At 39.0% G+C, this 26,819-nt stretch overlaps 1 protein-coding gene across 6 annotated transcripts in view; it reads left to right on the top strand.

Moving 5' to 3' along the window:
- LOC126457500 (clavesin-2-like) overlaps nucleotides 1-24,025 on the top strand; it is a 132,644-nt gene extending 108,619 nt beyond the window's left edge. For all 6 annotated transcript variants that reach the window (XM_050093810.1, XM_050093814.1, XM_050093811.1 and 3 more), the window contains 6 exons: nucleotides 3,850-3,941; nucleotides 9,241-9,391; nucleotides 11,132-11,325; nucleotides 11,438-11,548; nucleotides 11,702-11,846; nucleotides 23,557-24,025. In XM_050093810.1, coding sequence (XP_049949767.1) covers nucleotides 3,850-3,941; nucleotides 9,241-9,391; nucleotides 11,132-11,325; nucleotides 11,438-11,548; nucleotides 11,702-11,846; nucleotides 23,557-23,621 — 758 coding nt within the window. In that variant the 3' untranslated portion in view covers nucleotides 23,622-24,025. The remainder of the gene's footprint in view (nucleotides 1-3,849; nucleotides 3,942-9,240; nucleotides 9,392-11,131; nucleotides 11,326-11,437; nucleotides 11,549-11,701; nucleotides 11,847-23,556) is intronic.
- The last annotated feature ends 2,794 nt before the right edge of the window (nucleotides 24,026-26,819 follow it).

Here is a 26,819-nt window from a genome sequence, read left to right as displayed (position 1 = left end):
TCTCATCTGAGGGTATCTGCCTAATGTCTGATTGCATTGATCTCATCAATAATCTCCCTCTCCTGAAACCTATTGAGAACTGAGATGGTTTCCCAGGGTGGTGAACTTTTTTTGACATCATATTCCCCATGCCATCTCTCTTCAGGCCTCTGTAAACCAATGCTTTGGCTAGAGAAAACACTTCTGGGTCTTATAAGGTTCAGTGGTCTGAAGACATTAATTGCTCTTTCCATGATCTCAAGACAGACGTTACAAATGCAACCACATTGGCACATCCTATCACTGATGCTCACCTGTCCATCACTACTGATGTGAGTGAAACCCCCATCAGAGTTGCCTTACAGCAACAAGTCAGTGATCTCTCTCACCCTTTGCATTTCTTCTCCAAAAAAATTCCAGCCTGTCAGCCATCGACAGGAAGCTTCTGGCCATTTATGAGGCTACATGTTACTTCTGAGAGGACACTGAGGGACAAGAAGTCCTTGTTTTTACAGACCACTGATTGCTGGCTAATGCCCTTCACAACCTCTAACCTGGTGTATATCCTTGCTACTTTTGCCATATGGACCTCGTATGTCAATATATGACTGCTATCTGTTACATTAAAGGGCCCGGTAATATCATGGCACTCTGCATGTCATGTGGGTATGCTGTCTCTTCCTGTCATTGACAGACTACATGTTGTGTATGTATGCTGCCTCTTCTGTCATTGACCTGAATGTACTCATGAGACAACAGCCTCTGGATGCAGATGTACAGTTCTCAATCAACGACCCTTCATCATCCCTGATCATACAGTCCTGTCATCTACCTGGCTCAACACCTCCAATTTTTTGTGATGTTCTCATGGGTACTCCCAGATCTCTGGTCCCAATAGCTCTTTGCTTTCAAGTTTTTTTGACCTTACATAACCTAGGCCACCCTGGCATTACGGCTACTGTTAGGTTGGTCATGGAGCATTTCATGTGGTGGTGCTTTAACAAGGACTACCATGCTTGGTCTTGGGGCTGCCTCTCCTTGCAATTATAGCAAAACTGGTTGGCATGCCAGTTTGACATCCTAAGGGCTTATTTTATCATGTTCATCTCAACCTCATTAGGTCTTTACCCCCTTCAGGTGGTTGTCAGTACATACTATCCATTAATTATTGCAGCACCAGGTGGGTCAAAGCAGTTCTTTTATCTGATATTATGGCTGAATCTGTAGCACAAATTTTGGTCAGTGACTGGCTCACATGCTTCGGGTGCCCCTTCTCCATCACCTCCAACCAGGGTGGCAATTTGAGAAATCAATTTTCACTACACTGTGCAATGTGTGTGTCTCTAACAAATTCCACACTAAGGCATTTCATCATCATCAGAATAATAGCTTGTTGGAGTGTTGGCTCAGGACTTTAAGAACTGCTCTTATGTGCCAGATGCCTCCTGGTCAGAGGCTGCACCATGGGCCACACTGCTTTCAAGGATGATCTACATGCATCTTTGGCCAAGGTCTTGTACAGTGAACCTCTTGTTCTTACAGCCAAATTTGCTGAGGATGATGCTCCTCCTTCTTTGACCGAGCTGCGTACCTTTGTCTAGCATCTACGCTCACACATGACCCACATAAGACTGGCTCCTCCTTGTTGTCACTCTATGCCTTGAGTGTTCCTATGCAAAGAGTTGCCACATTGTGAGTACATGATGCTTCAAGACAATTCTCTTCAGCCTGCCCTTTGGCCCCCATATTCAGTTCCCTGTAAGGTCATTGCCTGTTCTGTGAATGCTACTGACATTTGTCTCTAAGGCAAGCACTATGTGGTATCACTTGACCATGTGAAACCAGGATGGATCTTGAACAATTCCATTCCCTTCCCTTCACCTTCTACTCAGCCTTTGTCCAGTGTGGACTTTCTATCCCATAGTATCACCCAACAGACACCATATGCTTCCCCTCGCAGTGATGCATGTTCACCCATTTTGATGAGGAAACCCACTCAATTCTTATCTCCTTGTCTGTGACTACTGCCATGTCTGAGGAACTGTCACCCTCTTCTGCCCACTTGGGCAGCATGAGGTTTGTTGTTGACATTTCAATGTATCCCATCAATGATCTCTCTCTTAACTGTGAGATGGGCTGCTGATTGTCCTCCTCACTCACCTGCGTTCTGTGGAGAATCCTCCCACCACTTCTGTAGTGCTACTTTGCACCTTCCACACTCCATCTGACACAGATGAAGACACTATCCCTGCATTCATCAACACAAACAGATGCCTTACCATAATCAACCAACTCCTTCAGCAGCACACTCGATTATGACCACACATTATGTCCATCACCAGAGTGGGTCATCCCGTATGTCCTCATTGATGGCTCTGCAATTTTGACACTCCTTCATCCTTCCCATGCTCTGCACTGCTGGGGGGGGGGGGGGGGGGGGGGGGCTCTGTGGCAACTATCTATATTTTATTGTCATTGTGCAAAATAAAGTGTCGTACACTTACTACTTGTATTTTGTGGTTACTATTAATCTCTCATACACAGCTTGACAAATTTATTACAACAGGCATTGATTGTCAAAAATTTGGCAGTAGTGTAGTATTATAATTTGGGATTTATTTATTTAATTTACTTGTTTATTGGAGGCTACATAATACTGATATGGTGCCATGCAGTTTAGTCAAATGAAAATAAAACAAGAATTTTGCACTTAAGTGTTGCATAAACAATAGAATGAATTTTTTTCAAATTGAGTCTTACATCAGGAAACATATAATGATTGGAATGTTTTCAAAGCATGCTTAATAAGTTTAATTTCAATTGAGATCTGTAGCTAACTTCAATACTTGTGCTGCCATTAATATTATCAAAATTGTCTCCAGTAACAAAATTATCATATTACACAGTCTGAAAAGGTTAAGTTATGGCAGTTGCCCATTGGCCATTTCAGATATCATGCCCTCGGATCATGCTAGCTACCAGTTTTCAGGTTACTTTTTTTATCAGTTTCATTAATCATAGTCAACTATTGAGCAAAGCCCTCCATTTTGTTCACAATCTTTAACCCAATATCTTGACTTCTTTGGAGATTGTAGCATTTGTTCCATTTAATTTAATTTAGTATTGCATTGCATTTTGATTTGACATAATGTACTCCCATCATTGCTGCCTGGTTTTTCACCTCTAACATGCACCATTGCTAATGCCTAAAGGGTATGACTGAAACATTCTCAAGACTTCTTGTGCAGTCATTTGTTTACCCATTATTTTAAGTTGTCTCAATGTATCTCCAAAAAGGAAGGTTCTGGTTTGACAGCCAGTTGATTAGATCATCATTTGAGCTTGTGCACCAGCTCATATAGAACAAGGATGGGAGACTAAGAAATAAAAAAATTGGATGGCCAGATAGGGATTAGAAAACTGCTCCTTTTGAATGTGAGTTCAACACCTTAACTAATGCTCCACCGCAAGATGTGAATTCATTCCAGGAACTCCACCCACATTCATCATCTAATCATCCTTGCTGGTTTCATTAAAAAGATCACACTTGTCAGTTTATAGATTTATGACGCTCTACCACACCATAAGTATTTCTGGGTGACTATATGTACCTTACAACAGTCAACAGCTATTATGAAAGGGCCACCTGTTAATTGGTATAATTCCACAAAAAAGTTGTACTCTAAAAAGTTATTGTAAGGATATAAAAGTTTTGCAACTTTTCCACCTTTTGTGACAGTGCTTTTTGAGCATCCACATTTTGGAGTTATTTCTTATAAAAATACAGTCAAGAAATTACAAAGTTCTTCTTTTGAATGGTTACAACTACATGATGAAAACATTTTTAAAAAAATGTTTGGTGATTTTCAGGTGAAAAAGGGCTCTATTCAAGAACTGATGACACATTCCTCTTAGCTTTTTTAAGAGCGAGGAAGCACAATGTGAATGAAGCCTTCAGACTGGTAAGATTGTGGAACTGTATCACCACAGACATTTGTTTTACCTGTATTCATAGGTACATATGAGAGGGTGGACAAAAATATGGAAACACTAAAAACACAACACATTAACATGCCTAAGAATGGTGTTAGAAAACCACTGGGATTCAAAACAGCTGCCAGTCTTCTTGAATAGATAAATACAAATCCCATTTGTTTTGCAAGGGTATTTTATACTGTTCTTCCTGCAAAATAATAGCAAGTTCTAGTTAATTAGTTACTTTCATGTTCTGTGGATCATTTTTGTGATAAATTGTTATGATGTGGAATCAGTCATTTCACATTCATGCTGCAAATTAATTTTTAATATTTCTCCATGCTGAACATTAAAAAGTCTTCTTTATAAATTAGTAATTCCTACTCATCATCTTCTATGAAGTGCAAAGTATGGATACAAAATGTAACATATTTCTAGAAAAACTGATACAACATTTTGATACTGCCTTCCCTCTGAAAATGGTAAATATCAGAACTAATGCAATAGGCAATGGCTAGATTACTAAAGGAATTAGAACTTCTTGCCAGAGGAAAAGAAAACACCAAATCTGCAAGGGAAATAATGTCACAGCATATATGCACTTTCACAACAAAACATGCACAAAAATTTTACAAAAGGTCATAAAACAGGCAAAAAGAATGCACAGTGATAGGTATAGAATTTTTTTTTTAATCTACAAATAAAATTGAAGCTATTGTTACATTACAATAAAAAGATTACAGAACCAACTGAAATAGCAAATGTATTCAACAGCTGCTTCACTGTAGTAACTGAGAATTTAACAAAAACTAGTTTTGTTGGAAATCGGCAGAAAATAAGATAATCAGCTGTAAACTATCAATGTTTGCAGATCATGAAGGCAGGGAGGAAACAGTCAGTCGTGTTAAAGATCTAAAAACAACATACTCAGCAGGAATTGATAACAGACCCAGTAGAATCTTACCAGGTACTGCTCCAAAATGTTATTGACCTCCTCATTCATATATGTAACTTCTCATTAGAGATGAGCATCTTCCCTGATTAGCTAAAAATATTATAAGTTTTTCTGATATTCAATGCTGTTAATAAATACATTGTGCCAAATTACTGACACATTACATTAACATGCTGTTTTACAAAAGTATTGGATAAAGTGATGTGTAATAAGTTAATAACGATTATTAATAAAAATGGAACATTAGCCAGTTCTCAACATGGTTTCCAAAGTAAGAAATCAACTGAGACAACAATCCATGAATGTATAACCGCTGTTTTAAAAGCCGTTGATGAAAAACAGCAAATTTCAGGTATATTTTTAGATTTCTAAAGTTTTCAACATGGTAAACCACAGAACACTTCTAAACAAGTTAGAGTACTATGCATTAGGGGATTAGTAAATGAATGGATCTGTTCATTTCTCAGTGACCACAAGCAAAAAGTGTGCATTAGACATGTAGATTAAAAAGCAGAAAAAGTCTCAGAATACCTGTCAGAAGAACACCCAATCACCCCAGAAGAACACCCAATCACCTGTAGGGTACCTCAGGAATCAATAAAGGGACCTCTTCTCTTGCTGATATACATCACTGATCTAGATATACATGATGGGTCATGACACACAACAGTATTAGTGAAAGCAGCAAAAAAATGATGATATCCAACATGAAGTAAACTCTGTTACAAATCAACGAAGTAAAGGATAAGCAACAAATCATCTTATAATAAACAAAAAGAAAACAGTAGGATTTAATTTCCATAACAGTCAAAACAATATCTTGGAAAATCTAGGTTGGAATGTAACAATATTATGAAAAGGATAGTTGCTACACACCATACAGTGGAGGTGCTGAGTCGTAGACAGGCAGAACAAAAAGACTGTTGGACAGTTAGCTTCAAGGCCTTCGTCAAAAATAGCACACACACACACACACACACACACACACACACACACACACACACACAGACTCTTTTTGTTGTGCCTATCTGCAACGCAGCTTCTCCACTATATGGTGATTGGTGATTAGCAACTACCCTTTTCATAACATTAAAACAGACAGCATGGTCATCCAACAACCTATTGTGAATAAAGATGAGACAAAATTTTTGGCATTTAAATTCAAAGTGACCTAAAACAAGACAAACATATTGAAAACATTAATGCCAAGTTGAGTACTAGCTGCCGTTTTAAGGGCTCTATAAGGATGCATGAATGAACACTCTCAAGTAATTGTCTGTTACACATATTTTAATGCTCATCTAAAATGCAGACTCATATTCTGGGGAAACTCAAGAGCAGCTTTGGAGACCTGCAGAATCCAAAAAGGGTCAATAGGATTATTACAGGGAGCTGAGATAGACATGTAAACCAATATTTAAAACATGAAAGTGCTACCTCTGTCATACTGTGTACTCTTGGCTCACTAATATATATTTTTATAAAATGTTATTGGAAATGATCATGTATTAGAAAAATATGTGACTGACGTAATCATAACACTAAATTAAAATGTAACTTGCATTTACTACCAGTCAATCAAATAGAAAAATTCAATAAGTTGCCAAATGATATAAAATGTATACTAAAAGCTAATGCTTTTGAAAGATCCGTTAAAGAATATCTGTAGTATTACTGTTTCTATTCATTAATTGAGTACTTGAACTACAATAAAGGATAGATCTGTAACTTTTGTAACACATAACAATTAGAACTATATATAATCTTGAAAACTGTTCTCTGTAATGACTACAGTTAAACTCAGTATCATCATGTTCATTTTACTACATATGATCAAAAGACTAATTAAAATAAGTACACAAATAAAAGTAAACATTACTGTGATATAAATTCTTCTACAGAAAGGAAGGAGTTGTTAAGAACAAACTTTTTCAGTTTGTTTTAAAATTTTACTTTGGTGTCTATCAGGCAGTTTATGTTGCTGAGTAAGTTATCAGAAATTTTACTCATGGCATTGTGTGCCCCTTTTTTGCCAAAGGCGGCATTAATGTGGAGTAATGAATGTCATTTTTCCTTCTGGATTTGCTGTTATGTACATCATTGCTCCATTTGAACAACAAAATTCATGAGGGAATAAATACATTGTGAAGCAATTGTCAGAATTCCCAGCTCCTTAAACACATGTCTACAGGATGATCATGTGTAAAGACCATATCTCATTCTTACAGCAAGTGTTTGTTAAAGATGAGTTTCCCTAGAACGTTATTTGATATGACATTATTGAATGTAAATATGTAAAATATGTCACCTTCCTGATTTGTCTCTCTCCAAGATTTGCCGTGATTTTAAGTGCAAATGTGGCTGAAATAAGTTGTTTGAAGAGTTCTGAACTGTCCTTTTTCCATTTTAAATTCTCATCACTATGGATACTCAAAAATTTTGATGTTTCCATGCTAGTTATTATTTTCTCACAATGTGTTACACTTATATTTGGTGTAGTACCCCTAGATGTGCAAAACTGATTATTTTCTGTCTTTTTAAAACTAAGAGTGAGTCCATTCACAGAAAACAAGTCAATAACATTTCTAAGAACATTGTTAAGCATTTCAACTGTTGGTGTATGTGTGCTTGGATTGATTACAGTACAAATGTCATTTGAAAGAAGAATTAATTCTCCCTGTTTTATATTAGACAGAAGATCATTTACATATATAAGGACCTAAGACTGAGCCTTGGGGAATCCCATATGTGATTTCTCCTCATTCACAATAATGTCCCCAGACTACATTGGTTGAATTACTACGTACAGCTTTCTGCATACTTATGGTTAAATATGACAATATACGTGGGCTGGCTACACCATCAATGCCATAAAACTTTGGTTAATCTATAAGAAAGGTAATCATGATGGAAGTAGATAGTGATTGTGCACCCTTCCCTCCAAAGTAGTTCACAAAAGAACAACATTATTGAGACCTGGTGAATGTGGTAGTCGGCAGAGATGCAACAGTTCATCCATGTGCACTCAAAACAAGTACTGGAGGACACGAGCTGTGTGAACAGAGGTCCTGTCAACTTAGAACAAATAATCACCATTGGGGAACAAGCATTTTACCATGGGATTTACCTGATCAGCCACAACTATCACATAATCCTTGTTAATAATGCAGTTTTGCAGAATAACTGCAGGGTCCATGAAATGCCATGAAATGGCTGTTCAAATCATCACTGAACTCCCACCATGTTTTACTCTTGAAACATAAACTCAGACAGAAGTTGAAAATGGTATGAAACAAGACTCATCTGACCACATGATTATCTTCTGTTGCTCCACAGTCCAGGCATTGTGGCTAAAGCACTCCATTTTCCTGATACAGCCTTTTGCATCACTGAGGCATGGTTTTGGAATTCCCTGCTTTAGAGCTCCCTCCATGTTGTTTTGGTGCTAACAGAGTTTGTGAGTGAGACATTCAGTTCTGCAGTGAGTTTTGTAGCTGCCGTCACCTTTTTTCTCTGTCATAATCCTCTTCAATGACCATCTGTCACAATCACTCAACACCCACTTCCATTCAAGATATGACTTAGCAGATTTTATTCTTCTGCTTTCCCTGTATGTGGGACAAATCTTTGATATGGTGGCTCTTGATATGTCGAACACTTTGGTAATTTGTGTATAGTAGGATCCACCATATGAGCACTAACAATGTGTACACAATCGAATGCACTCAGCAATGATATAATCCATGCACTACTACACAGAACACCACTCTGATCACAACTGACACCTGCAGTGTATTGAGGACATTGTACAAATACTATCCGTGGTCAGATAATACAGTGGAACTTTCTGGCTTGCTGGTTTGGCCAGCATCTCCAGTTATGTTCAAGGATGCCTTTTTCATGGTATTTCCTTATTTTTGTCAATCTCCTGTAGGTATAGAATCAGATTCAGTATTTGAACTGTGAAGAAATTTGGTTTATTTAAAGCAGCAGATTGTGGTGCATAAATGAACCTTTCATCTATATATGTGTAACAGCATTCCATTTCATTGACAGGTCAAATATTCGTCTCATCACTACATTTAACTGAATTAGTGATGCTAGTTTCAAAAATTTTTCTTTTCATAAAAGTTGTTTTCTGCTTCCATAAAGAAACTTACACCTCAACATATCACATGAAATCATTGCCATTTCTAATCCTTCTTATGAATCTCAATTTCTTGGATCTTGTGAGTAGTTATGATCAGGGAAGTAAATTAACATTTGAGAGTGCTTAACTGAGTTTTCCTACTGCAACATTATGTTAAAATACCCTTTCACTTTTTCTTCAGCTCAAGAACTTTTACAAAGTTAAGAAGGCTTATCCAAAACAACTTGAATGTTGCCTTCCATCAGAAAAAGGATATGTTTATGACATGGACATAATGACAGTTCTAGACCAAAAAGATAATGATGGGAGGATTGTAGTGATCATGCGGTTTGGTAAGTGTCATTCTTAAATACTAAGAACTGCATATGAATAGTGTCCATATACTTGCACCTAAATATTTTGATATTGAAAATTTAATTCTTTATTGATTTTGAATCTTCAGATTGAGTATGAACATTTACATTCTTCAATGACAGATATTTTTCACATAATGTAACACCTTGGTTGTCTCACTATAATTTTTTCTTTAGTACAACTACACTCATGCTCATAAATTAAGGATAATTGCAGAATGTGCACAATGTGGCACTACACAAAACTGGTGCTGATGGCATAGGCACATAGGGAACATACATGACACAGAGCTGTAAGTCCACAGTATTGGTGATAAGTTGAGAAAACCATCCCAAAACACATGTGCTACAAAATGCCACTGTTTCTTGCACATGTACCCTGACATCAGTATGGGATATGATCACCATGCACATGTACACAGGCCGCACAATGGGTTGGCATAATGTGGATCAGGTCGTTGAGCAGCTGCTGGGGTATATCCTCCCATTCTTGCACCAGTGCCTGTCGGAGCTCCTGAAGTCTCGTAGGGGTTTGAAGATGTGCAGCGATACATCGACCGAGAGCATCCCAGATGTGCTCAATGGGGTTTAGGTCTGGAGAACAGGTAGGCCACTCCATTCACCTGATATCTTCTGTTTCAAGGTACTCCTCAACAATGGCAGCTCAGAGGGGCCGTGCATTATCATCCGTCAGTAGGAAGGGGGACCCACTGCACCCCTGAAAAGGCAGACATACTGGTGCAAAATGACATCCCGATACACCTGACCTGTTACAGTTCCTTTGTCAAAGACGTGCAGGGGTGTACATGCACCAATCATAATCCCACACCACACCATCAAACCACGACCTCCATACAGGTCCCTTTCAAGGACATTAAGGGGCTGGTATCTGGTTCCTGGTTCACACCAGATGAAAACCCAACAAGAATCACTGTTCAGACTATACCTGAACTCATACTTGAACATAACCTGGGACCACTGTTCCAGTGACCATTTACTGTGTTCTTGACACCAGGCTTTACAGGCTCTCCTGTGACCAGGGATCAGTGGTATGCACCTTGCAAATCTCTGGGCAAATAAACCATGTCTTTTCAGTTGTCTGTAGACTGTGTGTCTGGAGACAACTGTTCCAGTGGCTGCAGTAAGGTCCTGAGCAAGGCTACCTGCAGTACTCCATGGCCATCTGTGGGCACTGATGGTGAGATGTCAGTCTTCTTATGGTGTTGTATGCTGTGGACATTCTGTACTGTAACGCCTGGACACATTTCCTGTCTGCTGGAATTGTTGCCATAATCTTGAGATCACACTTTGTGGCACATGGAGGACCCATTATACGACCTGCTCTGTTTGACCAGCCTCCATTTGCCATAGTATTCTACCTCTCATAACGTCATCAATATGTGTTCTTTGAGCCATTTTCAACACACAGTCACCATTACCACGTCTGAAAACGTCTGCACACTTACTTGCTGACATGCACCAACACACCTCTGCATATGTGGACTGCTGCCAGTGCCACCACGTGATAACCGCAGGTCAAATGCACCGCATGGTCATATCTCGAGGCGATTTAAACCCGCAAACTGCCCACCAGAGCGTTGTTTCACCCTGTATCAACGTCATTCTTAATTTATGAGCATGACTGTATTATTAACTGTTCAGATTGTGTGTAATGGAATTATTATTTTATTACTAAGGTTAATTAAATGATTCTTTCAGAAAAACTGGATTACAAAAAGATCGTAGTAGAAGAATGCTTCCAGACAATAGCAACAGTGCTTTCGTTTTGTTGTGAAGATCCTCACGTTCATATCTCTGGTGCAGTATTTATTGTGGATATGAAAGGGTATGGACTTCAACATTTCCTAGTTGCAACACCATCAAACTTATCACTTTTCATTAAAATGTTCCAGGTAAAAATCAGCATTCTGTTTTTGCAACTAATATTAATTGTCAGTCATGTATGTCTGCAAAAGAGATATGTTTGAGTAATCACATTTCATCTATGAAAATATGATTTTACAGGACAGCTTTCCTTTGAGGCTGAAGGGTGTCCATATTGTAAATGCACCATCACTTTTTGCTGCTGTGTTTGCAATTTCTAAACCATTTTTGAAAGAGAAGATGAGACAAAGAGTGAGTATCGTATTGAAATGGTATTGGTGTACTTTGAAACAGCTTCTTTCCTTCTTTCTGTATTCTAATGTAGTGCCAATATAATGTCATGTTTTTAATATGCACTATGAACAGGGAAACATTAGACTTGTTTTTGATAACTGAATTTTTCAGATTCATGTTCATGGTAGAAACATGTCTTCTTTGCATGAATATGTGCCTTATGAGATACTACCAAAACAGTTAGGAGGAATGGTACCTGATTTCAACTTCAATTCATTCAGACACAAACTACAACAAAATGAAAATATGATCAAAGGTAATGTATTCTTAGTTTGATATTAATCAACTTATACAAGATGGTTCAGAATTCTGTTTCTAGCAATTAACATCCCTAAGTTTCATAGGTAGTCATGCAATTTTTGCAAAAACTAAGCTGTTGTCTTGATGATCCATATAATAAATTTAGTTTAATATGTTTTAGCACTGCTTATACATGGCATTTCTTTTTTGTTGTTGTTGTTGATAATGATGATCATGATAATGGTGATGACACTGTTGGTGCTGTTACTGTGTTTATGCTAGCCGCAATAAATAACATACATATAGAAATGCTGAACTAGAACCACATTTAATCAGGGCTTGGTAAAGATGCACATGACATTAACTTGTGCACTGTACAAGAAGTGAATATTTCTAGTACCAGAGAGAGACTGACTTGGCTACTTGGCATGAACAAAGATACAGCATGTCAACGAAATAGTTTACAGTGTATTTGAAGCACTTCTACTCTTACAAATAAACTATCAAGTATGTTGTAAGCAGATAAATCTATCACCTTGATAGGTAGCCCTAGTTTTCAAATTACTGAGTTAATAATTATAAGTAGAAAAATAAGAGAAAAACCAAAATTACTGTTTTTTTTTAAAAAAAAAAAAAGAAAAATCAGAATTGTCAAACACTGTCACAAGGATTGAGACAGGCCACTAGCCATTGTTTGGCCTGACATCAGCAATGCAGGGTGCCTATGCATGTGACTCCTCACCATGACAGAAGCCGGCTACCTTCGAGTCTATGCTGGCCAGCATCGCCAGAGTGTGGTGTGTTGGTCTCATGTTACTGTGATGGAATTGTTCAAAACATTCCTCTTGACCACCAGTGAGTCTTTGGGCCCATTGGCCTGTCACTCCATCCCTCACCCCAAGTGCTGTCTACTCTACAAGGTGATGTGAGGAGAACTGATGTCACTACTGTGGGCAGCAGAGGGTGTATCACTCCCTGCAATGCAACATCCAAATCAAAGTTGTGATATCATCATTGTGAGATGACTGAGGCTATAGTTTGTGTTTTGGTGATCATCATGGGGTTGAGAGCTTGATGGCAGCGTAGCTGCAGAGTTACTTTTTTGAGGCTGGAGGAGCCATGGAAACTCTCTTAGTTTAGGGGTAATTCTAGGGATGGCTGGAGCCCATGTCATGTGAACGGTGTAATTTACTTGGGAATTCTGTCCTTTGTGCCAAATCTGTGGCATTTGTTTGTTTTACATCATCATTTTGGCCATATGGCAAGACACTATAGGGAGTTCAGATGGTTTGTGCTTAGATAGAATAAATAAATGTGACATTGTTGGTAACTGAAGAGTGTTCAGTCCCTGTTATTTTTGAGTTATTATTACTGAAATTGTAAATATGAGTAAGAGTGATGCAATGGCATAATCAGAGACTCAAGATGTCACCAGTGAGGAAGCTATGCAATCATTAATTGATCAGGTAGCTCAGTTAAGGGTAGAGAATATACTTGTAAACAATAAATTAGCAGAGAAAGGCGACTTGGGGTTTTTGAAGTTGCAGAATCTAGGGGCTGGATCTGGCTAAGTGAACCTTTTTTCTCCCTTTTCCAGTAGGTCCTCTGAGGCTGTGTTATCAAATGTGGAAGACCTATTGTCAAGGCCTAATGAAGCCATGGAGGATTTTGTGGACAGGATTAGGAAACTTAATGTGCATACATATGAGCTGACACAGAGTGATGAGGCAAACAAGGCGTTGCTAGGAAGCAAAGCAATGGGCTGTCACTGCTTTCCTAAGAGGTTTAGTACTGGCAATATCAGGACTGCATACACTGGTGCACCTAGGGATCTCTACTTGGCAGTGAAGCTAACAGTGGAACTCAAGGAGATTGATGGTGCGAGAGGGGTAAGAGATCAGAGAAATGTGTTTGAGCAGATATGAGGTATTTTAATTGTGGACATATGGTGCATGTTTGGAGGAAGTGCTGTCACTCACAGAGTGATGGGGGTTGTATGAACTATCAGTCATTCTGTGGGAATAACAATAGTTAGGGTATGAAACAGCAGCAGTATTATAGGAATAATTTCAGGGGTGCTCTGGGTGTTAATAAGCATCCGTTAAACTCAGAAGGGAGCCCCAGACCTGCTGAAAGGTGTTCTCAGTACAATTGAATGCAGTGGATATGAATACAGAGGTGGAATGTGCCATAGCAGGGATAATAGATGGTAAGAAGGGTACGTTTTTGTTGGACAGAGGAGTGTATGTGTTGGTGGCCTCTAGAGATTTAGTGGGTAAGAGGCAATGTGCTCCACCATGTTTTGATTTGTGTGTGGTGTAGGATAGTGAGATATGACCACTGGGGTCAGTGATGGTGAATTTTAAATTAGAGGAAACCAAGTTTAAGCAGTGTGTGGAACTGGTATCTCATGTGAATGAGGGCTGCAGTATGATCCTTGAGCTAGACTTTATGCATTAACATCATGCCATAATTGACCTTCAGTAATGTGTGATGGAGCTTTGTGGGAGGACATTCCTTCTGGGGGAAGCTGTCATCAACATTGATTTGCCTTGAGGAGCATCTCTTTTACAAGACAGTCCAGTTAAACTGCAAGCAATGACATTAAGGCTTGCATGATCATGTGGCGAGTGGCACTGGGAAGTCACTTTGTGTGAATGTGGAGTCTGACTTACCAGATGGAAGAACTGTTATTATAGTTTCAGGACTTGCTCTTTCTATGAGGACCATTGCCTGTAATGAACATTATGCAACACAAGATTCCTACAAGGAATGAAGCACTGGTGTACAGAAGGTTGTAAAATATGCCACAGTCTCTGCAGCCAATTTTGGAGGGGTTTGTCAATCAAAAGTTGGCTGATTGGCTGATAGCACAATACGAATAGGGGGGGGGCAAGAATTGTTATTGTACCAAAGGAGTCTGTGGACAAAGGGAGGAAGTATCGGTTCTGTTGGTGTTACTTGCATTTGAACAGCCATGTGACCTACCAAATGCTTACCCCATCCAAACACCACAGAAACCATTGATAATCACAGTGATTGACTTGAGAATTAGTGCAATAAATTAGAGATGGACACAGAGGACAGAGAGAAGACTGTGTTTAGAGTATCTTGGGGACATTATCAGTACAGAAGAATGCTGTTTCATTTAAAGAGTGCACCAGTAACAATTCAGTGTTCATTGGATGGAGTGTTAAAAGAATTGAAGCCCCATCAATCTTCAGTGTATCTGGATGACATACATGTGTTTTTAAGAGATGCGCAGGACCATAGTCAACACCTGAGGGATGTACTCAAGAAATTACAGGCTGACATTTAACACTGAGTACTGAAAAATTTCATTTTAGAGTTGGAAGAAGTAAATTACTTAGGTCATTTAATTAATAAGTATGATGTGAGAACTGATCTGAGATTGACACAGGGAGTGTGGGATTTTCCAGTCCCAGGAACAAGCAAGGAGTAATTGTCTTCCCTGGACCTCGTAAGTTGTAGAAAATTCATGAGGCAGTCTGCAGATAGAGCATGACCCTTTATACAATTACTATGGAAAGGTACCAAATTTGTGTGGCCTGAGGATTTTCAGAAAGCATTTGCTGCATTAAATGAAGTTTTCATGTCAAGTGCAGAGTTAGTGTTTCCACATTTTCCAAAGGAATTTATTTTATTTTGTGATGCATTTGGTGCATTTTGAGCCTGGAGGTCAATGCAGGAGAACTCACTATCACTTTTGCAAGACAATTTAATGGAGCGGAGAGGAATTATTCTACGACAGAGAGAGAGATGCTTAGCCTGTTGTACAGAGTGAGAGTCTTCTGGTGTTACTTGAATGAGAAGAAGTTTAAAGTGGAGACTGACCATGCTACTTTGAAGTTGTTACTATGTTTGAAGGACTCATCTGACAGACAGACAAGATGGGCATTCAGACTCAGTGAATTTGAGTATGAAGTAATCAACAAATCAGGGATGGAACACGGAAATGCAGATGCACTAAGCAAGAAGGTAGCAGTAATACAAGCACTAGTTTAAGACCTTGCTTAGTGTTAAGCAGCACAGAGTGCAGACAGACAGTGTAAGCAGTACTGTAAGCAGCAGCAGTTCAGCATGTGTGATGGATTATTGTGTAGGGAGATTTGATTAGGACCACAGCTGCTTGTACCAGCAAAGTTAAGGGAAGAGGTGCTAAGACAGATGTGTGATCATGTTTTGTTAGGTCATGGAGGGTGCAGAGTGAGGACTCAGAAGGTGGCAGAGAAATACTGGTGGAGAGGAGGGAAAAGCAATGTTGATATGTACATCAGGAAATGTGTCAATGTGTGCAGCATGCATATTGGATTTGGAAAGAAGTACTATTTCAGATGTTGCCTTATTGTTTTATTGGAATGGTTATGTTGGGTCTGTTCAGCTGATCTCCAGCAGGGAATCATTTTGTGCTGATTATAACAGACCACATTTCTTGTTACACTGAGGTGGTGCTGACTGCTGATGCTTGACCAACAAGCACTTAGAGTTCCTTAAGTGTCAGAGAATAGATAGATGTTGAAGTTTGTGGTGCCAGAGACAATAATTATGGATCAAGGGGTGAACTTCAGGTCAGACCTGTTGAAGGAATTGTGCCAGCATTGAAAGTGAAAAAAGACAAAACTGAGAACTAGTTCACTTTGTCCTTAATCAAATGGCATCAGGCATTTGGTAGGATGCTTATTTATTATGTTAACCCCCACCATACAGACTGGCACACATATTTATCTTTTGTGGTAAATGTATATAATTTGAAGGTACACACCAGCACTGAGCTGTTGTCATTCAAAATGTTTTATGATAAGAAGAAGATGCCATCACCATTCGATATGATTAAGCAGAAAGGGGGCAGGAATGGAGAGTCAGTCCAAGAACTTGTGAGAACAGTTAGGGAGGTTTGGAAGAAGGTCCAACAGGTGAACAGCAAGGCATTGAAAGCCAAGAGAATGCAGTTAGGGGTACGGGAACTTTACCTCAAGACAAGGTGGGACAGTGAGTGATGTCAAGTCCATATACTCTGAAAGGGAAGGCAAGTTTATGACGCAGTATCAGGATCCATAACGTGTGATTGAAAACACATCACTTGCAAATGTAAAGCTGCAGTTGCCTACAAGGTCAACGATTGTATATATAAGACATTTACAGCCATTCAGGGGTGAGCCAGAAGCAAGCCCAGGCATTATATTAGTGGAACCAAGGAAGAAAGGGAAACGTAACAAGCAGAAGAATGAGCAGCAGGAAAGGAGGTCCATATACCTTGTATACTGTATGTGTTAAGGCCTTCAAGGTAATCAACATGTTTTGCGTTTGGTTATAATTTTCTTTTTTTGTGTATTACATAGGTTGTTAAGGTGATTTTAGGTAGGATCATATGTGTACCTTTAATTAATTGATGAGAGCTGCTGATTGGAGACAGCTGGCTGCTGGGGAGAAGGGAGCTGTCCTCTGGTTGCCATTAGGAGAAGGCAAGTGAAGGAGAAGACTAGTTTTGCCCATGCTGTACACTTTCATCTTTGTTGGAATATGGGTGCTGCCAGGTCATAGCTTGGACAGAGGAGCTACATTTTTCAGGCAGCAATATGTGGTATGATCTAGTCACAAATGCTCATTAAGTTTGATTTCAGCATATGAGAACTATGGATGGAGGTAAGAAGTTTGAAGAGGTATTTTCGGCTTTACAACAATTAGTGTGTAGTAATGGAGTACTAAGGAAGGGTAAAAAGGGGATGGAGGCATACTCAAGATACTCAAAACACTATTTGGGTCAGCAGATGCAAACAACGTAAATGAGCTGAACAGGACATCTGAAGCCCTAGAGAATTGTCAGAAGGGAATAGGGTGACTGTATATTTGCATTCCACGTGCTTTGTGAGTTTCGAGAACAGCATGTTCAACAACACACACATACCTCAGCAGCTAACTAGAGAGGTAATTAATTATAGCAGAGCATCAGCTAACAGACTAAACTGGTATTTAGAGGTAGTTCAAGCATGGATGCAAGTATCAATGCAAAATAAGAGTAAGAGGACTGTTGGAGTCACTGGGAAATAGCATCTGGCATGCAAGAGTCAAGTTGACCAGTTTGAAGGAGGCTGTTCATCAGGCACTTCTGATGTAAGAAAATATTATTATTATTATCTTCACTTTCTCAGACGTTAAGTCCGGTTAAAAATGGAGTGACGCGGACCTTGATCAAGCGTCACTTACTTTTAACTGTACGGTATGTGTTATATTGCATTTAGGAACTTTCGGGTAATTGAACATGTATCAATAATTACGGATTTCTGTAGCTGTATATATATGTTTGGATGTAGCTGTATTGCATTGATGTACTGGTGGATATTGTGTGGTATGACTCCTGTAGTTGATAGTATAATTGGTATGATGTCAACTTTATCCTGATGCCACATGTCTTTGACTTCCTCAGCCAGTTGGATGTATTTTTCAATTTTTTCTCCTGTTTTCTTTTGTATGTTTGTTGTATTGGGTATGGATATTTCGATTAGTTGTGTTAATTTCTTCTTTTTATTGGTGAGTATGATGTCAGGTTTGTTATGTGGCGTTGTTTTATCTGTTATAATGGTTCTGTTCCAGTATAATTTGTATTCATCATTCTCCAGTACATTTTGTGGTGTATACTTGTATGTAGGAATGTGTTGTTTTAAAAGTTTATGTTGTAAGGCAAGCTGTTGATGTATTATTTTTGCGACATTGTCATGTCTTCTGGGGTATTCTGTATTTGCTAGTATTGTACATCCGCTTGTGATGTGATCTACTGTTTCTATTTGTTGTTTACAAAGTCTGCATTTATCCATTGTGGTATTGGGATCTTTAATAATATGCTTGCTGTAATAAATTATTATTATTATTATTATTATTATTATTATTATTTAAACATCAGAATGAGAAGGGAGGCAGCATATATTTGCATGGCTCCCTTTCCCATTTAGAAAGTCACTTATAATTAAGAAGCATTGGGCTGTTAGTTACTGGAACTCTTTGTGGTACTATGGGACCAGTACTTCAGTTACCAGCTACAGTACAGGAGTTACTCTTTAAATATAATACAGCCACAGCTGTATTACCTGGATAAGCCCTTAGAGATGTTTCCTGGACAAAACTTTATCTTCTTGAATGATACCTGGGAGCCAAGCCTAATTCATTCAATAAGTTACATGATAGCTGCACAGGATGGGTGAATCTTGGTGGAACAATTAATGCTGTATCAGGATGATAGGCATCATGTAACCACAAACTTGAGGGTCACAGTTTCTAGTGACATACTGACTCTGATTTTGCTCCTCATAGCTCTTACTTATCAGAGATAACTAACCATTCAGAAACCCAACCTATGAGTAGCCCAGGTTCCAGTGGACTGGATTCCCTGAGCAAGCAATGGAGAATGAATTTGTAGAGCTTCGAAAGAGGGGAAGCAGCCATAAAATTTAATGTAGTAAATACTGTAATGTGTAATGTAGTATAGTTAGCAATAGAGTTTAAAAATGCCAGTCTGGTATAATCTTGGGAGCTTGTACACATTTTATAGATCAAGGGTGATATAGTCACGGTGGAGAATGTGTCCTGAACAAGACCCAAGGGACCGGGTCTTTCCCATGGAAGGGGACAATATAATGTCACTACCTAGTTTTTGTGAAATTTATGGGAGTTTGTAAGGAACCCACCTAAAAGTGTTGTAGTAGCATCCATGGGCTGGTAACTGGAGTGTTGAAATGTGTGGGTCAGTTAACACATATGCAAAAGTATTGTCAGGTGGACTAGCCATACTTGGTGAAACATACATCACACAGTAGTAATAGCCAGAGTAGGTGGACGATGCACCACACCAGGACAAGACCCATGTTGTACGCTACTTAACCAGAGGCTGGGCAACACTGCAAAAAATGTGCCTCAGAGGTGTGCATTTTGAGGCAGGTTCATTTAAAGTCCAGCAGCACTGCTATGATGCGATATCCATGCTACATTATGAGGTGAATGGCCACCATCAGCTGCTTCCATGGCTTCAGACTGGGTTAGGTCAGCCACCTCCTGCACTGAGCTCCTTGTGAGACTTGGTACCACAGTGCCACCAACCTACAATCCACATCTGCTGTCACCAGAAACCTGCTATGTGGCACAGATCATGTCCCGTGCACAGTAGTCTTCACCTGTCCGCCCCCACAGTGGATGCACATGGGTACTGAGTCACCAGGTGTGGTCATTCCACAGTGGGACACAATCATAGCAGAAACAGGATAATGCCACTGACCTAAGGACCATAGCCTATTGTCAGGTCTCCAGCCGTTGCTCAGCCAGCCGTCAACAATACATGACAACACACCTCACCAAGGTTGAAGCAAGCCACCTGTGAGTTGATGCTAACCAGAGTCACCAGAGTGGGTCATGTGAACCTCACATTGTTAAAACTTGATGTGTATTTGGATTTGAATAAAAAATGTCTCTCAACTACTGGTGTGTCACTGGGCCCTAAAGCTCATCGCTCCACCACTCACCGCACCGAGTGTCATCTGCATTCTGTAAAGGATTAGATTTTCAATGATGTATCACCTTTACAGATATCTGTCAGTGTGAATAAAACTGAAAGTAGTGATGACCATATTAATAAATTGTAGGATCAGCTACTTAGCTGGTTTTACATTGGCTTCAGTGTCTTCTTTGGGAATGATTGTCAGAACAGGTATAGTCATTTTGAAGAAATTATCTACCAAGTTTATGTGGTACATCAGGATAGCAATTAAGCAATGGATAAAATTTTGTTGAAACTGACTGGGATGAAGCTAAGTGGAGTACACATATTGAGTATGCATTGATGGTGCAAACAATGTCAATACTTGGAAGAGGTGAAGAACAAACAAGCAGGGAGTTTATTGCCTCAGAATATGTGAAGGAAATGTCAGGAACACCTGATTCAATACTTTGATAACAATGCAGCACAAAGCTCTTTTGTAATGGGGCTATGCATTTTAATCACACCTAATGACAATGAAACAATACCTTTTCATGCTGCAAACTTTGCATAAAGAGATGCTCTGATGCTCTGAAACTGAACACTAGACTAGCCAGGAGCACTGACAAGCTCAAAAAATGGGAGCACATTCAGTCACCAATACAGGGCATCACATCATCGACTTCTATAGAACTGTCAACTTCCTTCCACTTATTCTCAGAGTTTGGCCACTCCATCTGCATCACTAATGCATGGATGGCCCAGTGAATATAATGAAGTGTTACCAACCATTGGCTGATGGAGTCTACTGTTATGAGTCCACAGCCATTTGCCTGTGTAGGAAACTTCAACTCTGCAAGCTGCATTCCTGCCAATCACACCCGTGACCACCTGAAGATGAGAGTAGTTCAATTTTCCATGAATGAAGAACCGATCTCCCCGTCGGTGAGTTGTTTATCTAGGGAGCAGAGTGGTTGTACCACCACTCTTGGGCACTATACGTACTGCCTTACTGGTTGGGTGCTAGGACTGCCTCTCAGGCTGTCCTTTGTGCTGCTGCTGAGTCATTTGCCGAAGAAATGGTGCACTACAGTGGATGATCCTGAAATAGTGGCTAATATTTTCAACATTCATTTCTTAACAGTCACAAATCAAATGGGGTGCTTGGGTTTGGTAAAGAAAGCTACAGAATTTGTGCTTAACCCCTTAACTAACAAAATAGATGAGATGCGTGTTCGGAAAATGGCAGTGAAAGAAATTGAAAAAGTAATTCTGTCCTTAAAAAGTAAAAGCTTTGCTGGAGTTGATAACATTTCCAGCAAATTATTGAAATATTGTTGTAGAGAAATAAGTACAGTCCTCAACCATATTTATAATATGTCCCTGGAGGAAGACGTATTCCCTGACAGGCTAAAATGTGGATTTATACAACCAATTTATACAAAGGGAGAATAGACTGATGCTTCAAATTATTGACCCATTACATTACTCTCAGTTTTTTCTAAGGTACTAGAGAAACTGATGCACAACTGAATGGTTGAGCCAACAACCTAGAAATGAGTGGAACATTGCCACTGGAGTAGCTCAAGGCTCAGTATTGGGCCCACTTCTTTCTCTAACATTTATAAATGATCTGCCACTCAGCACAGAACATGGGAAAATCATCATGTTCACTTATGACACTACCACAGCAGTTAATAATCCATAAGGGAATGCATCAAATGAAATAGTAAATAAGGCTTTTGCAGATATGACAAAATGGTTCAAACTAATGGTCTTTCCAGCAATCTAAAAAATACAAATTAGTTCTTTTATCCTAAATGGGTGAACATGAGATTCTAAAGGTTGAGTCCTCCAAGTTCTTGTGTCTGCAAATAGACAGCAAACTTAAGTGGCACTACCATATTCAAGAGCTGTCCAAAGGGTTAAGCTCAGCAACATTTTCCATGAGAATCAAATCAGACAATAGGGAGATGGCCACAATAAAAACAGCACACTTTGGCTATTTCCATCATCTTATGGCCTACGGTGTAATATTCTGGGGAAATCAACCAATAGCAAGAAAAGTGTTCCATGCACAGAAGTGAGCCTTAAGAATTATGTGTGGATTATGTCCTAGGCACTCATGCAGGAATCTATTTAGAGATCTTCAAATCTTTACAACAACAAACCAATAGTTTGTCCCATAATTGTAACACCAGAAGAAAACTTGATATTCTTTATGATCTAAGCACAAAGAGCATGGTGCAGTAGGGAGTTTTATACAGTGGCACCCAGATTTTTAATGCTCTTCCACCAATAATTAAAGAACTGGTTGGAAATATACACAGGTTTAAAGAAAAGCTGAGGCAGTTCCTTCTAGATGGATCATATTATAGTACAGATGAATTTCTAAGCCAAAATGCTAAGTATGCTTAAATCTATTTTTGTGGCCTTTATGGCCTAATCATCATTTTTTGTCTAGCTATTGTGTAGTTTAAAATTGAAATGCATGTATATCTGTATGCATAACAGTATATTCGTTCAGATGTCATGTATGATAACTCATAAGTAAGATTATATGTTAGCTTATTTGTTCCTGTTATTTATATGGTGAGAACAATGTACTTGTGCACTAAACAATAATTTGTAAAAATTTCACTCATTCTATATCCAGAGATATATTCTCATATGGATCTACAGAACACAAAATAAAAAATTCTTTTGACTGTTTGTATTCCAGTTAAGAGATTAGAGTATTGTAATATTTTAAGACTTACACAATGTTCAAAGATTATTTTTTTATAATAAAATATAGCCTATAGTTATGGTTCCAACTTCATTTGCTGTACATATTGTACATATTTTTCCTGGAGAATGTATGTGTGACATACTTTTCTTTACTTTTCAGAAAATTTTAGTAGTGTCTCCTGTACAATTCCTGCAGAAAATTTTATTCTCTTATTTATCTCTCCTTCTTTATTGAAGTCACTCATTATGATCCTATACATTACTTACTTTTGTTTAACAGCTTTTATGACTCCTTATAAAGATATTAAACTTTTTATCTTTGCATGAAAATATCAAATAGCTCTCAAATGTCTTCATTTTCTAGGTATTTAATTTTGTGTTTGACATTATTTCAGTATAAAATCAACCAAAGTGTTACTTATTTTTGCTAAACATGGTATCATGTGACAGTTTGCTCAGACACCTAAATTTCTTATGACAAATGAAAATCTTATATTCAGAACATTTTTTTCAGCATGGAACAAATATGGATATGGTATGGAACCCCAAGACAATTTCGAAATTGGAATGTCAAAATGAATGTGAAGATTAACCTTACTATGTCTAGGTAGTATGCCCTTTGGTGGTAAGAAAAATTATTATGCATGCAACTGTATAAAAACTCAGTAAATAGAATTCAGAATTCTAGTGTTATGTTATACAGTCATGAAAACTGAAACATTTGTGCCATATGTATTAACAACATCATTGAAACAGTACAGAATTTATATGTTAGAAACAAACAATTTCGAACATTATCTCATATAAATTCTTAGTGATTATAAATTGCAGTAAGAATTTAAATGTCTCCTGTCAAAGTGTAAAGTATATTCATTTTGTCTCAGGAAATCTGTTGGAGCTATCTGAGTGACATTACATCTTATGTCCATGTCATTGTATATTTTTCAGTATTGAAACGCTTATTGTTGCCTTCTTATTCTTTCCAAATCAACATCATAGTTTTACCTCAGTTTTCATAACAAAATAAATATCCACATATGAACATTTTATGTGCAATAGCTTCTGACATAGATGAGTACTGTCAAGAATATGGAATTCTTAGACAAAGTAAATGCAATGAATATGTGGTGATACAAAGAAAAAGAGACATAAGTGCACATTGTTAAACACAATGAACACTTATTATCTACAGTCATAGTATCTGTATGTACTAGAATCATATTACCAATTTATTACCAATTCTGCATCCTTCACAATCCTTTGCTGGACAGAATGTGTCAAGATTACTATGAGAGTGAATCAAACATAAATGTAATTTTTGTTCCTAAGCATCAACAGTTGGTAGGACTGGATCCACTCTTCTAGTATTGTTGAGTGGGACTGTTAGGAGTGGGGAGAGCCAGCCATTACATACTTCCAAGAGTTTTTTCAGTAATGCTCACAATGTTGGAGCAATAGCACCCCTCCACTGCACAACACATAATTATAAAATTTCTTGCTTGTGAAGGAGTTCAAGCAACAGAGTTTTCCAGGATTGGCTGCACAGTTTGGTGATCAAACATTGTTAGGGAGATGTTTCTGTATCTGCCATAAAGAGTTCAAGGCAGGATAAGAAATGTGGAAAATCAGCAGCATGACTGTCATCCCCAGACCAGCATTACAGATGAAAACATTCATGATATTTTAGCATTCTAGAAGGCAATCAATGTGTGAGAATATGGGAAATTGCAGATGAGGTTGGAATAAGTCAGGAGATCTTCATAAATGATCTAATTTCTGTAAAGTGTGTTCTAGATGGGTGTGTTGCCTTTTGATGAAAAATTGGAAGTTGAGACATCTGGAGGTCTGTCAGAGGTTTACAGCAGGGTTTGAGAAAGAAAGTGATATATTTTTGAGTTGGATCATCACCTGTGAAGAAACATGGGTCCACCAATACAGTTCTAAAACCAAACAAGCCAGTAAGGAGTCATGGAGGAAAGGGCAGGAAGCTCCAGTGAAAGCTAAGACTTCACTGTCAGTGAGCCAAGTTTCTTTCAACCATTTTTTCTGACCATTGAGGCATTCTTCTCATTGAGTTTTTGCTTGAGCACTGCATGGCCACTGCTACATACTACTCTGAGATGTTGAGGAAGGTGAGGGATGCATATCACTGCAAAAGATGAGACCAACCGAATCGACAGGTCACCTCCTCCACAATAATGGCAGCCCCAAATACTGCAGCTCTACAAACTACAGGAAACGCATCATTCTCCTGACAACCTGGACCTATCACCCTACAATCTCAATTTGTTTGGACTGCTTAAAGAACCTATAGGAAGGCACGATTTAAAGATGACAGGGCACAGAGAAATTCGTGTGCAGCTTGTTCCTGATGCAATCAGCTACTTTCCAGAATGCTATGATAAAAAACCTTCCTTCTTGCTAAAATGGGAAATTATGTGTAAAATTAAATTTGTGGCGTCGATAGTTCGTATCGACCACGAAATTTAATATCTGTGAACTCTAAGTGCTCTGTCAAGTCTCCATCTTAACTTTACGTCAGTCAGTGCTTTGTTATACTTCATTCTGTATGGACGCAGTGTCAAGTAAATATATATGAGCTACAACATATATGGGAATTAAGTTTTCCATATCCCGATTACCGATCCCTTTCCATAGTGGTGACCCCGCAGTTCGTTCGTGTTTCACGTCTTCTGAGCCGGTGTTTATGCAACAGGTTATATGCACTACACAATGACCATGCCAAACAATGCCTTGTTTGAAGATGTGGAAGCACAACTCTGCTCACCGACTTTTGTCGTTTCTTCACCAACGGTGTATTCATCATTTACACACAGTGATTCACGTTCTCAACCAATGCCGTGTGCTAACCTCATTAGTTTTCAATGGTAGACAACTGTGCTGTTATAGTGAAAATGGACTCAGGCTTCACGTCACTGGATTATATCCATCTGACAGTGAAATGTGAACTGAACAATATTTCAAATTGCGTCTCTTCAGATCGAGTGTTTCAAGAACAAAGTGATCTCCTTTCAAACACGTATTTAGCCACCCACCGGCATGCTACATCAGTTACTGTCAGGCAGTGTGCAATGCCGCAATTACTACAAAACGCGCTGGATCTGTTCTGATCACGTGGTGTTCCAGTTGTGTCCAATTTAAATGCATAATTCAGTGTTTCGCATAACATGGACCCCTTACCTTACCTCAGTGGACCGCAACATGCACTACGGGCATGTTATGCAGCAGATAGTTTCCAAACGGATGGCATTCTCAACCCCTCCCCCTCCCACCCACCCACCCTCACTTGTGGGGCTCCCCATTTCCAGTCGCTCAACTGCCTGCCACTCCCACAGCACCACCTGTGTCTGCCGCACCGGTCTCTCGTCCGGAAGCAAGTCGTTTCCATTGAGCAATCGTCACTCATGGTCCAGTTCCGGGGCCCCCTTCGTGTGCCATCCGTCTGCCCCTTTCCACGGTACAGTCTGTGCCTGCCATGCCATCTTTTCGTGCAACACAGTCAACTATGCCAGCTGCCGCTACTACAGATTCGCTCACCTGGTTTAAATCCGGGCCTACTGTGCCGGTCTTTAACTTAACCTCAGTCCAGCTGCTACCCCAGGAGACACTGAAGCTGCCGTCGTCACCCCCTCCTGGCTGCCTGCCGAAGCTAATGCCCTTATATGAGGACAACCCAGCATCGTGGTTCACGCTCATCGAGCATCTGTTCGAATTACATCATGTGTCTGACAATAACTCAAAGTTTCTTTGCCTCGT

The sequence above is a fragment of the Schistocerca serialis genome, chromosome 2 (genome assembly GCF_023864345.2).
Source record: "Schistocerca serialis cubense isolate TAMUIC-IGC-003099 chromosome 2, iqSchSeri2.2, whole genome shotgun sequence".
NCBI lineage: Eukaryota > Metazoa > Arthropoda > Insecta > Orthoptera > Acrididae > Schistocerca > Schistocerca serialis.
The sequence above is the reverse complement of the archived record's forward strand: the minus strand, read 5'-3'. Positions and strand labels throughout refer to the sequence as shown.